General features: G+C 34.5%; 2 protein-coding genes across 2 annotated transcripts in view; one reads left to right on the top strand and one right to left on the bottom strand.

Moving 5' to 3' along the window:
• LOC117108942 (xaa-Pro aminopeptidase 1-like) overlaps positions 1 to 4,313 on the top strand; it is a 9,648-nt gene extending 5,335 nt beyond the window's left edge. The window contains exons 11-13 of the mRNA XM_033251130.1: positions 1,528 to 1,610; positions 1,734 to 1,832; positions 2,811 to 4,313. Of these exons, the coding sequence (XP_033107021.1) occupies positions 1,528 to 1,610; positions 1,734 to 1,832; positions 2,811 to 3,014 (386 nt within the window). The 3' untranslated portion in view covers positions 3,015 to 4,313. The remainder of the gene's footprint in view (positions 1 to 1,527; positions 1,611 to 1,733; positions 1,833 to 2,810) is intronic.
• LOC117108941 (xaa-Pro aminopeptidase ApepP-like) overlaps positions 3,199 to 15,688 on the bottom strand; it is a 20,371-nt gene continuing 7,881 nt past the window's right edge. The window contains exons 5-22 of the mRNA XM_033251128.1: positions 15,444 to 15,548; positions 14,577 to 14,669; positions 13,989 to 14,138; positions 13,688 to 13,783; positions 12,754 to 12,835; positions 11,871 to 11,956; positions 11,403 to 11,530; positions 11,149 to 11,235; positions 10,049 to 10,099; positions 9,737 to 9,810; positions 8,771 to 8,848; positions 8,534 to 8,605; positions 7,954 to 8,084; positions 6,536 to 6,640; positions 5,968 to 6,039; positions 5,587 to 5,663; positions 5,209 to 5,307; positions 3,199 to 4,655 (exon numbers count right to left, since the gene is read on the bottom strand). Coding sequence (XP_033107019.1) covers positions 4,440 to 4,655; positions 5,209 to 5,307; positions 5,587 to 5,663; positions 5,968 to 6,039; positions 6,536 to 6,640; positions 7,954 to 8,084; positions 8,534 to 8,605; positions 8,771 to 8,848; positions 9,737 to 9,810; positions 10,049 to 10,099; positions 11,149 to 11,235; positions 11,403 to 11,530; positions 11,871 to 11,956; positions 12,754 to 12,835; positions 13,688 to 13,783; positions 13,989 to 14,138; positions 14,577 to 14,669; positions 15,444 to 15,548 — 1,802 coding nt within the window. The 3' untranslated portion in view covers positions 3,199 to 4,439. The remainder of the gene's footprint in view (positions 4,656 to 5,208; positions 5,308 to 5,586; positions 5,664 to 5,967; positions 6,040 to 6,535; positions 6,641 to 7,953; positions 8,085 to 8,533; positions 8,606 to 8,770; positions 8,849 to 9,736; positions 9,811 to 10,048; positions 10,100 to 11,148; positions 11,236 to 11,402; positions 11,531 to 11,870; positions 11,957 to 12,753; positions 12,836 to 13,687; positions 13,784 to 13,988; positions 14,139 to 14,576; positions 14,670 to 15,443; positions 15,549 to 15,688) is intronic.

Raw genomic sequence — 15,688 nt, 5'->3', positions numbered from 1 at the left:
TATGTGTATATATAGACCTATATATATATATATATATGTGTGTGTGTGTGTGTGTATACATTATTATGTGTATAATATATTTGTAATAAAAAATAAACTGTATTGTAAAATGTAATCCAATCTAATGTTCATAATTTACTTAATATTTTTCATAAGTATGTCTTTTTAACAATCAATTAATATATGATTATTTTTTCTAAACATATTATTACTTTTTTTAGGTCAATTTTGACCCTTAATAATTTTGACTTTACTGATGTTTAATACTGTCATATATATACATACATTTACTTATATATATTTACTTATAGTATGCATGGACGCGCAACACCTTACAGGTGTGTGCCAGTATTCCTAAAGTGAGGTCCAATATACTGAATACTGACCAAACGCCAAACCTTCACCACTCTGAATTACCACCCGGCCTGAGATATCATGTGAACAATGCCATAAAATACAACAGCACTTTAACTTCACGTGACAACTATTAAATATGGATATTAAATAACAATTTTTCCACCAAATCACAGCCTCTGGGTTGTAGAAATACCGGTAGTAGCATTGCAACTTGTCGCATAGCATCATGGGGTAATTCCGTCTTACAATAATTAAAGCCTGGTTTACTTAAAGTCGCTACAGTGTTTTCAGTGCTCCCCGATTCGACCGACCAATCAGCAAAACCGAAAGCTATCGGCGATAGCGTGTAGCGATTTTATGAAAACCAAGTTTAATTACAAAAGCTAATAATAAATAATAGACTATGGCGATGACAGTGATGATGTTCATTTCGTCCATGAAGAAATATGAATATTGAATAACAATTTAAATGTGTCCATCAAGTCACTGCTTCTGGGTTGTAGAAATAAACCGATAGTAACATTGCAATTTTGAGGATGATGTTGTTGATGATGACGATGACGATGACATTGGTGATGACGATGGTGATGATGATGATCTTAATGAGTAACGAAATCTCGTGTAATCATTTTAACATTGTCACTTGAAGCTATTTTCAAACTAAATCATGTTCTATTTAGCTTTCGTTTAAACCTTAGTTGTACATTTTTAACTAATTTTGTTCATGTTCGTTTCATAAAACAAATTGGTCCTTATGGTATAACCTAAAATGTGTTTTTTTTCATATAAACAAATGCCCCTGGCTAAGTATTGTCATTCAATTTTTAATATAAAGTATCTTTAAAAACATAACTATTATAGGCTATATATTCATTGTATTTATATTACAGTATTTAGTGTATATAGGCCAACTACGTAATAGACCTATCTATATAAATGTTCAAAATATATTAACATTTACATCATACATTTTGAACATTACGACGATAGGCCTAATGATAATGGCAATAATGCTAATATTTATTACCTATTTTGACTATGAAGTAAAATAACATACTGTTTCTAAAAAAATATTTTAAAAATCTGATAAATGTTACCGCCAAAATTCACACAGGCAACAACACTGCTGATAATAAAATTCTGTAACAGTAAGAGTTCATATTTTTTCAGAACCGGGATACTACGAAGATGGACAATTTGGAATACGACTGGAGACTATCGTGATGGCAAAGGACATAACTGAGGAGTTAGATGTAAGCCACTTTCCATTATCTGACTGTTTTCTTATGTTATGTAGGCATATTATATTATTCTAATACTTTACTTTTATATTTCTTACTACTGTTCATGCATTTTGTAACGCATTATATTTCCAGCATAATTTTAATGGCTACACGTATATGACATTTGATCCGGTTGCTCTTGTTCCGTTCGAGCCAACATTGATTGACTACTCTCTTCTGAGCCGACAACAGGTAAACACGATATACTGTCTGTATCCATATAAATTTATGTTTTAATTTTTGTTTAACCAAATTTAAATTTAAGTGTTTAGATAACTAGATGAATTTCTTCCAAGATACCGTAAAACCTAAAATTGTAGCCCTTGGCTTTTTTCCCGAATTTTGGATGGGTTTCTTTTCGGAGGCTACTTTTGCAAAGTAAAGAGGGGAACTTCTTTTCAAAATGAATGATGTAAATTTTGTGAATTTGTACTATACAATAAATAAACTATAACATCAATCTGTATCTTGGAGTGTATTTAACTGGCATTACATCACCAAAACTACTGTATAAACCAAGCTTGTTTTTAATTAATTTTTTTTTAGCCCATAGTCTTCTTTTCGAGGCTAATTTTTGCAGAGGGGAGCTTCAATTCAAGATGGGATTCATCTCGAGATTAAGCCCATTGGGCTTCAATTCGAGGTTTTACGGTATATTGATACTGATGATAATAAGATAAGAACTATAATGATGATAATGACGATTACAGGGCCGGCGGAACGTTTTTCAATGAGTGGGAGGGGGGCGGGGCGGTGGACCACATGAATGGGAATATGAACTGCGAGGGCGCCGATCATACAAAAATCTGCATAGATATTATATGTTTTCTGTCAAAAAGTTGGGGGGGGGCGGTTCAGTCGGCCATGGATTAAACTGTTGCATCCTATCGCTGGGGGGGGGGGCGGTTCAGTCGGCCATGGATTAAACTGTTGCATCCTATCGCTGGGAGCTTTCAACGACGCTGATTGGTTTGTCAAGTCGGGTAGGCCTGCCTTCCCGATCGTTTGCGTTAATGACAACTTGGCGCAATGAATAAACGCTGTATCGACAGTAGTGATTTCATGGGAACCAGGCCTAACTGAATCACATTAAAAATGATTCTGCACCTTAAAATAGTGTAGGACTATACTAGTTAATTTCGATTATCCTTTTAATTCCTTCTATTGCAGATTGATTGGCTGAATGATTATAATAAGTTGATAAGAGAAAAATTGACCAATGAGCTTGATGGCGAGGATGCTGTTGAATGGATGGAGAGTAAAACCGTCCAAGTATCCTACGACTATGTCTTCAGTGCTTCTTCACGTGGTGTTCCATCAGCCTATGTTATAATCGCCACAATTATAATGACGTTATGGTTTAAACGTTTTTAAGCACGGCAGTCAAAAGCACAAGAAATATAATTACAGTATATATTATGTCAAAATATCATTTAAATACTTAGGCCTTAAATACTTAGGTACGATGTTTAGTTTCGATTAATTCATTATGCGTTTCGTTATTCGTTACGTTGTTGACTAGTTACATGATATATTAAGTAAGATGACTAAGACAACATTTTACAGGCTAACAATATTTTTTTTTTATTTGAAACTTTCTCTAGCTTTTGTGTTTTTTATTTTTATGAAAGTTTGTTAGTCTGTGAAATGTTTTTACCACATTCAGTGTGTTTACAGTTTAAACTAGTACAAATATAATTATTATTCAGATGAGTTGAAATTAGGTTACGCATGTCATGTATAGTTTATCTTAAAATACAACTTAATACATTCCAATTGAAATTTTTAATTAAATAAAGTTGATTATATATACTCCAGAACACACAAATTGTGAATCAAATTAGTTAGCATCATCATTATTTCATAATTATATTATGTAGCTAAAATAAATCGAGATTTGTATACATTATTGAGATTACTAAGACCAAATTTCCGAAAGGACAGATAAAGTAATCTATGAACTATGAACCTTAACGTGCGGTATGATTGATGCTATGCCAAATGGCTATGTCATATGAAATAATACTGTATGTATGTTCTAAAACTCGCAGAGTTCATGATAAGAAAGGTTGGATCAAAAAAGGAGAAAGATTATGGATTATAAGAGTAGCTAATTTGTTGACTATTTGTTGACATATTAATGCTGTTACCTCTCATAATGTCGAGCAGTGAGGAAGAATTTTGGAATTGCTCGCAAATCAGGAAGTTGATTAACTTCCTCCAATCGAATTAATTTTCAGTATTCATCATTATTAAAAATATAGAATTATTTTAATTAACAGAAATTAAACAGTAATAGCTATTTTCCCTTTCTTAAATTGTGTTTCATAAAAAAAAAACATCTCTTACGATGGCCATACTAGTGGAAAAACTAACAGTAAAATTATTGATATTGTTTCTTACATTATTTGAACACTATATGATCAACACTGTTTTTACATGAGTTTAGGCCTATATTAAAAGTAAGCATAGACATGCAATCTTTTGTATTTTGGTAAAACTTTTGTATAAGCCAATTAATCTATTCTACTATATATACAATGCATTCTTCAATCTAATGTTGTCTATATACTAGACCTAACTAATTTACTGTGAAACTACTGAAATAATTCCTTCCTAAATAATATATATACAGTGATGAAAAAAATTAAATAATGAACAATTGCCATCCTATGCTACTGTGATCTTTTGTGATTTTTATCTTAGTTACTCTTAGATCGATCTTTAGACCAATTATACAATCAATATATAACATGAGCGAGCATTTGGGCTGCAAAAATGAAACTAAAACAAATGTGCCTATAGTACAATTGAAGAAAATAAAAAGACTGCGACCAGAGTCAGCATCCCCAGGTTGGTAGAGGTCGCACTGTTAAATGGATTTCGGTTCATCTTATTTGTATTTTCAACGTTTATCTGTTTAGTTCGCAAACGCAACCATTTCTGAGCTTCTGGACTCAATTCCCGCAACACTGTTCGTTCTATCAACTTGTTATATTCATTTAACCACACGATCTTTTAAAGGTAAACAAAAATATGTATACAGTAATTGCGAGTAAACACACATAAAATATAACAACATTTATTGTTATTAAATTTGTTTGCATTATTCGGCTAATAGGCTATGTACTATATAGATTAACAAATGTTCATTTATAAAGATGCAGACGATATTAGAAAACTTTCGATACGGTAGGACGTAGAAGGTAATGACGTCGTATGATCTGCACATGCGAGAACGTTATTGAGGGAGCTTTCGACTGCACGACGACGGTAGGACGTAGAACGTAATGTAGAACGTAATGATGTCACTAAAAGTCATCTGCGCATGCAAGAACGTTAAGGTTACCTCGTTGAGTAGATTCTGGAACGCAATTTGGCCAAATCTACGTATGCAGAGAACGTAGGATCCAGGTATGACGGTCACGCATGAGTGATTCCGTTCCAGCGGCGCGTCGTCGTACAAATCTAGGACGTGTATGATTGTTGGATATTTTACCTTTGACATAGCCATGCACAGTTAAAACTACGAGAAGTCTTATTTGCCGAATCAATTTTTTTTTCTTACCTGATCATAAGACAACATGTCATAATTGATTAGGTTTGGTTCAAATGGCACAACAGTGATTGGCTCAAAACCCATGAAAGTCCAGTTGCTAAATTTGTGCTGCAAATGATTAAAATTTAGATTTCATCCGATTAGATTACAAAAATTAAATACTTCAGCATATTACTCACGAATGTTCCTCATTTTATATAAATTTTAGTTTTATCTTTTTGACATTGACCTCCTTAAATGTATTTACTTGATTAGCTTGTCGTTTTCTGTGTGAAAACAACGTAGGCTACTTAAGTGTTGAAAGCCTCATAATTGTCAGCTTTTGCTGTAACATCAATCCTCGTTTAAACTATGTTATGAATAATTAATTTATAAAGGAAAACCTACTGTTGTCGGTTTCTCGACCACCATGACGATTGTTTCAAGTCGAACTCCAAAACTATTCGGTTCATAGTAACCCGGCTCTGGAGAGGAAATATATCCATTGTATTTTCATCATTGTTTGTGTCGTCGTTGACACTGACATCGTCGTCATCATCATTATTATCATCATCTTCATTACTGACATCATCATAATAATTATCATGATCAACATCATCATAATATATTGTTATAATTATAGTGAACAAGGTCTATAAATACTCTAATCATTTTAATCAAAATATAGTACTATTAGTATTGTTTATATTTATTCGGCCTCCTGTTAACTGTAGTGACTATTATGTTTATTATCTGTTTAATAAATTGTGTATATGACCAGTTACCAACCATCAGACAGAAACATTCCAGGTTGAAGGGCTGCTTCATTGGGTCTGTAGCCGTACTTAATTCGTGCTGGACCTATGAACAGATAGTATCAATAATATGAATTCAAACCAAATCAGATATTTATACGTGTGTGTCGTAGTAGTAAACATTTTGATCGAAAGAGAATGACAATGCGCTGAATACTATACATTATGGATTGCAACATCTGGGTAGATATTGCATGATATAATAAATTATTTACATAATCTAAATCGATGTTAACCGAGCACGACGGCGTCCGACGGTCATCGGACGACGCGATTAAATGGAGAAACACAACGCAACAATGCGCTCACAACGAATCGTTTTTAATGACGACCCGTAGTCAGCCACCGACAATCAGCGGACGGCGTCGCTTTGTCTGCAACTCACAGGAAACGAAATCGGATTCGACGGTCGCACGACCGCCGCGATGTACGACGCAGTGAGTGCCCGGCTTTAAATGATTCATCGATTAACAGACGTAGGCCTAGCATATCTTTCATTTTTATATACATACATTTTTTTTCAATATAAGAAATGTATTTACCTTCATGCACATGGAGATAATGCCCAATGCCATGTCCGGTTCCGTGTTTATATCCAAGTCCGCTGGCCCACAACGGGGCTCGAGCAACCACGTCAATGTCGCGACCTACGATTATATAATAGTGTTTATAATAAACCAGCAAACACCGTGATATGTTAAAATATATGTATTTATTCAAGATTTATCGTACACCTAAAAAAGTTGTTGATAACATTGTAAAGTATTGATGTGGCTTTTGCCAGTGATACAATGTCAATCAGTAATCATAATATTAGAAGAAACGTGAGTTCATTTAATTATATGCTTAGTTTAAAATTTCGGGCATATGTGTTATAATTTGATTACTATAAGTAATAAACACGCTTTTAAATGCTGTGAATGTTTCTAATGAAATTACAGAATTAGAGTTTAGGAAAGACAGGGAAAGAAGCTTCCGTTTACGAGGCATAATATTTAATTTCGAGGAGGTAATGATTCGACCTGATTCTTTGGAATCAGTCCTTCTCGTCGCGCATGCTGATCAAGAAAAAAGGAGCAGGCAACAACAACCAGCCAGATAAATTTAACCTATAAAAACACTGCGTACACTGCGCTTCCTTGTGGAATTATTAGCAAATAGCCCTTGCCGCATCTGTAGTTCCATAACTCTGTATTTACTATATCTATATAATACTGTATTTTTCATGTGGCTCACTTTTGCCAGTCGTAGAGCATTTCCGTTAATATTATGTCTATCAGTAATCTTATTAGAAGATGTAATTATGAGTCGATTGAATCATTGGCTTTAGTTGTTCAACATTTTTAGCATATAGAATTATGTTTTCTTTGCAAGTTTGCTAAGTTAATAAACACGTTGTTAATGGAGGTACAGAAATACAGGCTCGGAAATGATACTCATTTTACGGGGCATTACAATTTCTTACGATAGGGTGATAATTTGACCTGCTTCTTTGTAACCGACCCTGTATAATTGCGCGCGGATCAGGGAAGAGAAGTAGACTACATTATACACCCAAAAGATATGCCATGCAATGAGCTGGTCGCTCTGATTGTTGTAGTTGCAGGATCCTTTTTAAAAACCTTTTAGAAATACCATGGAGGTACTGTATTATGTTTCTATGACACAGCGGACTAAGGGCTCTGGTGACTGATGTCATGGATGATGGTGTGTTTGACGTGATGAATAAAGAATGAATAAATAAATAGAAATGAATAAATAAATAGAATTACTGATGAAAATCTTATGAATAAAAATATAAAGATTACAAAAACCATGCTTGATATCGACGGGACGTAAACATCCTGATAGACTCATCCATTCAATTGGCCGTGATGCAGTGCGTATTTAGACGCTGACCTATAGAAAGCCATCTTAAAATGCGCGTTGCCATGAGTCAGTTTAAATATTTTACACTAACCAAATATTCCAGTTCTGAAAGTGAGTCTGGCCAGATCAATGGAGCCCATCAGAACTCTTGTGTACGCTTCCTTATGGAAAGCTGTCGGGGTTCCAAAATGGAAGGTTCTTGTCACGTCTGTTGTTCCATCACTGAAGAAATTAACAATATTATAATATACAATAGGACCTATTCATTTTAGGCCTATCTAGAACAGGCTAAATTCGTTTTTGTTCGGTTGAAAGCAGCGTTCTAGTACCGTTTTATAGGCCTACCGAATGCGTGTGCCTGGCTATAACGATCAGTGAATATACTAATGTGTTTAAATAATATGTACGCTAACTTACATACTATATTCAGAGATGGTTTAAACTACGGTACCATTTGTTTAGTCTACCATAAAAAGCAAAACGTTTCAAATACTTTGGACATACTATCAAATTTTATTTGACGAATAAACGTGTTATGCCCGTATTTGTCACATTGAGGCTTCGTATAATGCGCCTTGTAAGTCGAAGACTGGACTGGATTGGTTTGGATAGGCACATCACACAAATTTGTAACAGGCCTACAATTTGATAGTGTGGGCAAAGCAACTTACAGGTATTGTCCACCAGAATCTAGTAGATACATATTCTTGTTAGTTATAGCAACATTTGTGGCTTCTGTCGGACTGCAACAAAACGTAAGTTTCATATTAATAATACATTGTTCTAAAGAGTACGGTATTTACTACAATGTTTTATTGGAGTTCTACTTAAAAGCTCATACATAACACAAGTATAATAATTCGTTAGTGTACGTTAATGACTTAAAGTTAAGTTCAATAGAAACTTACAAGTAATGAATGACTGCTCCATTTGGGCCAAATCCTGATATCGTTGGAAAGCTTAGACCCTTCATACCGTCTTGCATTCTATTTGGAATGAAATGGAGCAATAACAAATTTTAAAAGTTATTAATATCTGATGCATCATCTTCCCCATCATAATCATCGTTATCATGATCATTGTCATCACGTCATCTTCATCGCTTAATATTGTAGAAGCGGTCATCGTCATCGTAATTAATAATGTGGTTTGTCGCAGCGGGAATAGTTTGGTTTCCAACCTCGAGGTGGAGGTTTCAATCACTCGCTGTGCATTTCGCTTGTGTCCTTGAGCAAGGCGCTATCTGCATTGCTTCTCTCCACCCAGAAGTACCAGTGGATACGTGAGGAGGTTCGAGTGCAAAATAAATTTCCTTGAGTACTTCATTTAAAGCCGATTGCACTCGTTTTGTACATTTTCCTAGTACGCCAGGAGACCCAATCTGTCAAAAGAGACAGTATAAACTAAACCAGGTCAGTGGCGGATCCAGAAATTTGAAATATAGAGGGGGACGTGGGAAGGACTTTCACAGATTGAGAGTCTATATCACCTCAGCCCCACCATGATTGGGGCTGAAGTAAGACAATTTATGATTACGGCACCTCTAGATGACCGGAAATGGCACTCTCAGACGCAAATTTTAATTTTCTTTTCTTTTTTTTTTAATTTTGAAAAATTTAAGGGGAGGGGACCAAGGCCGGCTGCCCCCACCCCCGTGAATCCGCTACTCTACTGGTGTTTTCGATGTAAACTACCATTAAACACGCATGTCGGTTGAATAGATTTGCATACGATCAGCTTGATGTACGGTATTCGCATGCGCATAGGGCCTAAGCGATATTACCGCAAAAATTATGCTGTATTATGCCTACTGCACACAGAGGTCGTAGCTGAGTACGCAAACCATATTGACAACCCAAATCTAAATACATTACCGTCGATAAGTTTCAAGTTTAGTTGCCGCTGAAATCTCACTTAGCCTCCTAATGTTTCCTTTGGCCCGCGGAACCTTGTTTTAAATATAAAAAAATAGAAGTTTATTAAATATTTGCATAATTATGATGAAAATCAACGAATCGTGGCAAGAGCTTGTAGGCCTACAGAGAATCTTGGGATTCAATGGCGAGCATCATACAGACGTCATCGCTGATTTGACGTATACAACCTTTAGTTTTTTTGTTGTTGTTGCTTATATAATTGTTTTATATTACATTGAAACGTTGCATGAGCTACATAAAGTGATATACCTCTCTCTCTAACCAGGTTGCAAACTCAATCAACGCCACGGCATCTTTTATCTGAAATGGTAAATCCATCATTTGTATACATCACACAATGTAAACGTTAACAATACAAATTATTGAAATATGTATTCTATATATGAACATATATCATCCTTCTATCAAAACATCTGATTCTAAAGGAAAAAATTGCCTGTTTCCTTAAAATTGCTACATGCTATCCGAGAGCTTTCGGTGATGCTGATTGGTCAGTCGCATCGAGGAGCCTTCCCAAATGCGTTAGGGACTGCTAGGCAGTACCACGATTGCACTAAAATCACTGTTATGTAGCGACTGAAGCAATTTTAAGTAAACCAGGCGTAAGCCTTATTTCCATAAAAACGCTACACAGTTGCTGCAGCGTTTTCACTGCAATCCTTGCACTGCATAGATAGCTGTCCCCGACGGAATCGGGAACACTCTCAGCAGCTCGGTTTTAGAACCGCTCACCCTATCAGCGACGGACGCCGACAGCTGTCGGGAAGGTTGAACCTGGTTCAACTTTGCCGATTGCGTTGCAGACGAATCAGGGTGCATTGCTAGCTGCCCTCACGCAATCGGGAAGGCACCCCGATTCGTCTGCACGCAATCGACAAAGTTGAACCAGGAACCATCCTTCAATTTTAACATTTTAAGCAACATAAATAATTTAAGTTAATAAATAATAAAGTTAATAAATAATAAAGTACAATGTGTAAATTGTTTACGATGTATATTTATGAAAAGTTATTATATTTCAATGAAATATTTGAATAAAGAAAATAATTCATCAATTAACAAATTGTTTGCAGACTAAATTGGTTGATAATTGATTTAGGAATTTCGGTAGTAATAAGGCTGTATCCCTTTGCTCTATATAAGCTTAGTGTTCAGTATTTGTGATTTCACTTGATAATGATGGTTGAGCCATTGAAACATGTCGTTTTTATTAAATGTGAATTGTTTTAAATATGTGTCCGATTTAAATTTGGAAAATTATATGATGCTTTTAAATGAGCACTTTATAATTTAAATAAAATTTAAGCTATTTTCAGATTTAACAGCTAATGATATTTGTTTAAACGTACATGAGCATTTTTCATTCCTCTTTGTTCAATTGGGTTCTTGACGGCTTTCATCAATACGATTGGCGATAGCTCAGTTAACTTCTTTTCCTGAAAAATATAATTGAAAAATATCCACAAGATTAATAGTTATTACCTCTAAAAATAGATAGAGGTACGCTCATGAGAAAACAGCTTAACAAGATAAATATAAACAACAAGTCATTGCCTGATCATAATGATGATAATGGTGATCTAAGATAATAAACAATACCCACTTGTGTAATGACGTCATGTATAAATACATTTGCACTAGAACCTATCCATATTTTCCCACGAACCAACGTTCCGACTAACATTACATCTTCATAAAAGTCCGCATATGTCTTCACTTCGACACAAGGTGCTGTTGGGAGAGAATGGGAACGTATTATTTTAATTATAATTATTATTTTTATTATTAGTAATAATAAAAGTGACAAAGACATTAAATTTCAAATGTTTTTTAAACGTTTTGGATACAGTAGCTTTTCAAACAAATACTTTTTGATTTTGTATTGTATCAGTAAACCTTGAAGCTACATCTTGTATGCCTATAGATACAATTTTGTAATTAGCATGTTAAACTGGATTTTTCCGAAGTGTCAACCGAACTTAACAACTGACCAATCAGAACCGGCCCTGGAACACGCGCATGTCCCACAAGAGACATGACTTAGCGGAGAAATTCTGTTATATACGCTTACCGGCTTCATATGGCGACAAACATACATTAAGATGCTGTTGGAAAACTCTATCGTCTTTGGTTTTGTTGAAAGCACTCAGGTAAAGTCTAAGATGAATATAATGATATAAAAATATTAGTTTGAAAACGAAAGTCTTCAAAATGCAATAACAACAATGCAAGCTAGGCCTATTAAGAAAATGGTCCTACTGTAGGCCTATAAGCATTGTACAATTATGTGTTCGTTACTTCTTCATTATTTTCACAAATCCAAAGAGGCTCGATAGACCCACCACGACACACCGACATGACCAAGACCTGGAAACAATATGTGGGCATTTGGTGTGAAGTTGTTTAGCACTTTTGGAGAAGCATGATACTGAATTTAGCAGAATCTTCATTAAGTTTCCATACAATCGCTACACTCTTAAAGTAATCTAGTCTGTACTAACATCATTCTTCGATAATAATCGCGATAATTATCGCGATTCGCCAGTTCATGGGAACAGCGACGATATTATATAGACCTAACTAAAACGAACAATATAAGAAACATGGATTGACCTTGTATGAAAACTAAAATCTGGGTATAATTCCCATGAAATTAAAAAAGATGTATATAGGCCTAAGTGTGTATATGATAAGAAATATATATGTATTTGTAGGTTTGTTGTATGTGTATATGTATATATAATCATAGGCCCTATATACAATTCTAGATGGTGATGCACGTTTGAAAATGATTGAATTTTAAGAAAAATGTTCTATGAAAATTATTGAATTTTTAATTTTAAAATCTTCATGCCAGTCTATTTACATTTTGGAAATGATTGCCAATTCCTTAAAGAAGAAAATAATATATTATTTAAAAAAATAAAAACAAACAAGCTTTAAAATTACTATACCGTATAGAGCTGCTAGTGAGTATGGCATACGAGAAGAAAACTGGACTGTACGTAACGTCAGTCCCTCGGAGATTGAATAACCCTAAAACAGATAAAAGCAAATTAACAATACTTTTCTATTAACATTCTCACTAACATATTCTTACTGGTTCATATTCAATGACGTAATATTGAACTGTCTCATGAATACGTTCTAACTTATCCCATCATCTGTTGCGCGATTCGACTGGTCGTTCTTCGTTAAATCACGCAGTGGTAAAATATTGCTTAAAAACAAAGACGACCAGATGAATAGAAAACTGGTAAATACCCGACAAAACAAAATGGCTGCGTAATTACCACGATACACGCTAGCGTAATGAAGGTTGCTTCGGATTGTGGCAGTGTTATGGGTATTTCGTAATACCGGGGTAAATATTTTCATGCAGTTTTGAATTCTTTTAACCTACAATTATTGTTGGACTATGTGGAATGTGGATAATTATTATTTTATAAAATTCAATCTAAATTATATTCACGTAATCGGCCGTGTTTGTTTTGGTCACGTGGATAGCAAAATAATTAAATTATTGCACTCTGGTTTACGTGTTTATTTCAGTTGTCAACGAAGTCTATTTTACGAACTAGCCGAATGAAAATAATACTCAACGAAAAATCGTTGTCAATGAAACGCACCAGTCGAATATGGCCATTGATTAGTTTTACTTATCTCAAATGTTTTTCCTGTTTGTTTGCGAATGCTTGAAATATGTATATAAATTGTATAGAATGTATTGAATTTAATTAATGTATTTTATTGGCGTTATAAATTTTGTCCACACTATCAAATTCTATGTGACAAGTAATTGTGATATGCCCATATTTGGGTTTAATTTGTCACATAAACTATCATAGAGTGTGGACAGAGCATAGAATATTATACGTAGGAACTCACATGCTATTTCATCCAGTACTGATATAAGCAGAGTGTTAGCGTCTTTCTCTTGCATCACCTTTCGAACGTCTTTAATTTTTTCTTGCCAGCTTTTACCTGTTTTTGGCGCAAAAAACATCGTTACTATGTGACTAATTAATCCATGAATTATATCAATACTCGAAAGACAAATGACTACTTTTCATCAGACTATCTATATGCGAGTAGCCTAAAAAATACAAGTTGAAAGGGGAGCTGTATATAAAATATCTAAAACTCCGTCAATCTTAATCTGAGTGAATTACAATGGGGAAGTACTCACCAGCGTATTTCTGTTCCAATACCATCAGCCTGTTGTCAGGCAACGGAGGCTGATTTCGCCAAATGATATCAACGAGGTTGTTTTGCAATCTCTGCATTCGTAAGCGCTTTGGTGATGTACTGAAGAACTCTTCAGCGTCTTTTAATATTTCTTTTAAAATAAATGATTATGCATATTTTTAACGAATTGTAAATGTTTTCTTTTAGTGCTCTTCCATTTCTTTGAATTCTTTTTGTTAGAGTAGTACGCGTTGAACTATTATTTACAATGTTTTAGCTAAATTAATTAGGATGTTATATACATGACACTACTAGACATTATAATTATATATAGGCCTACATAAATATAATATAAATAAATAAAAATATACACAAATATTTAATTAATATAGGCCTACATACAAATATGCAACTTCATATGTTGAAGGGCTATGCTTGATACGATTATGACATCTTGTTCCTAGTCGAGCAGTGTTGTTATTATCCATTTGTTTGCACGATGCTTCTAATTATAATGTGCATAAATGGCTTTAAACTAAAAGGCCTAGTTTACGCATGCGCACAAACACGTGTACGTATCCATACTTACGAATAGGCATTGTCTTGGGATCGAATCCAACAGGATATCCATAGAGAAGTTCATTTTCAATCCACTGAAACGGCGTAAGTGTCCCGATATCATCTGCAAAAGTTGTTTACATTACACGTTGTACGTTATCTCATTATTCATATTGTTATGTATCTGTAATTGTGACGTTACACCTTAAATAGTCGAAAACAATGTGTTGTATTGCTTTTACCTCTTTACCTATAGTTACTTGACCTCACAATAATAAATAGGCCCTACAGAGAAATTTGAATTGAACTGTAAATTTAATTAAGTGTACTGCAATTCAAATAGTTTTACAAGAAAGTTATATAGTCCTGTATCATTACTAATACAGTGCTACTATTGGTAACTTTGGAAATCTCGATAAATTAATATCGCTGTATATATACGCTTACATTATTTTACAGGCTTTGTATTATTTTATAGGCCTATATTAATTTTTCCACATCCAATATCAAGCAAATCGCCATGATGATGCTGATGCTTTAGTTGACAAAATGCCGGGCTGTCAAAAGAATTGAACCCAGAACCCTGGGATTAGAAGCTTAACCACTAAGCAATACCACTTCACTCAAAGAGTACCTACATGGCATATTTTTTGAAATATTTCCATCACATCCAACAGCAAGTACACTCGCCACTCACAGGATGAGAATGATGTTTATAAACTAAGCCTCTTTATGAGGCTTAGAGAGTGGAGTCGTTTTTGGTCGAGAAAAATTCCTGCTGTGACAGGAATTGAACCCAGCACCTTGGGATCAGTAGCCACTGAGTTATTCAACTCCTCTTATTATTATAGTGAGTCATTTCTCAAATTTATTTCATGGTACAAGCTCAACAACAAACCTGCTCTGATGACTTGCCAGTTACAGTCAACTTGCTGCTCGACTTGCAGATAATATCGTCCATCCACCCATATCGCCGCATTGTAAATCGATACCACGGCAAGTCCTAAAAAATAATTAGTATTAGCAGACATTGGCAAAGGAATGTCTTGACAAACAACAAGATAGAGTGACTGTATTGTAAACTTAGGTTAAAGTTTTACCTTTGCTTATCAATTGATATCTCAATCGAGATTTAGAGATCAA

Source organism: Anneissia japonica, unplaced genomic scaffold (assembly GCF_011630105.1).
Source record: "Anneissia japonica isolate Jap-2015-1 unplaced genomic scaffold, ASM1163010v1 scaffold987_len1640505_cov201, whole genome shotgun sequence".
NCBI lineage: Eukaryota > Metazoa > Echinodermata > Crinoidea > Comatulida > Comatulidae > Anneissia > Anneissia japonica.
The sequence above is the reverse complement of the archived record's forward strand: the minus strand, read 5'-3'. Positions and strand labels throughout refer to the sequence as shown.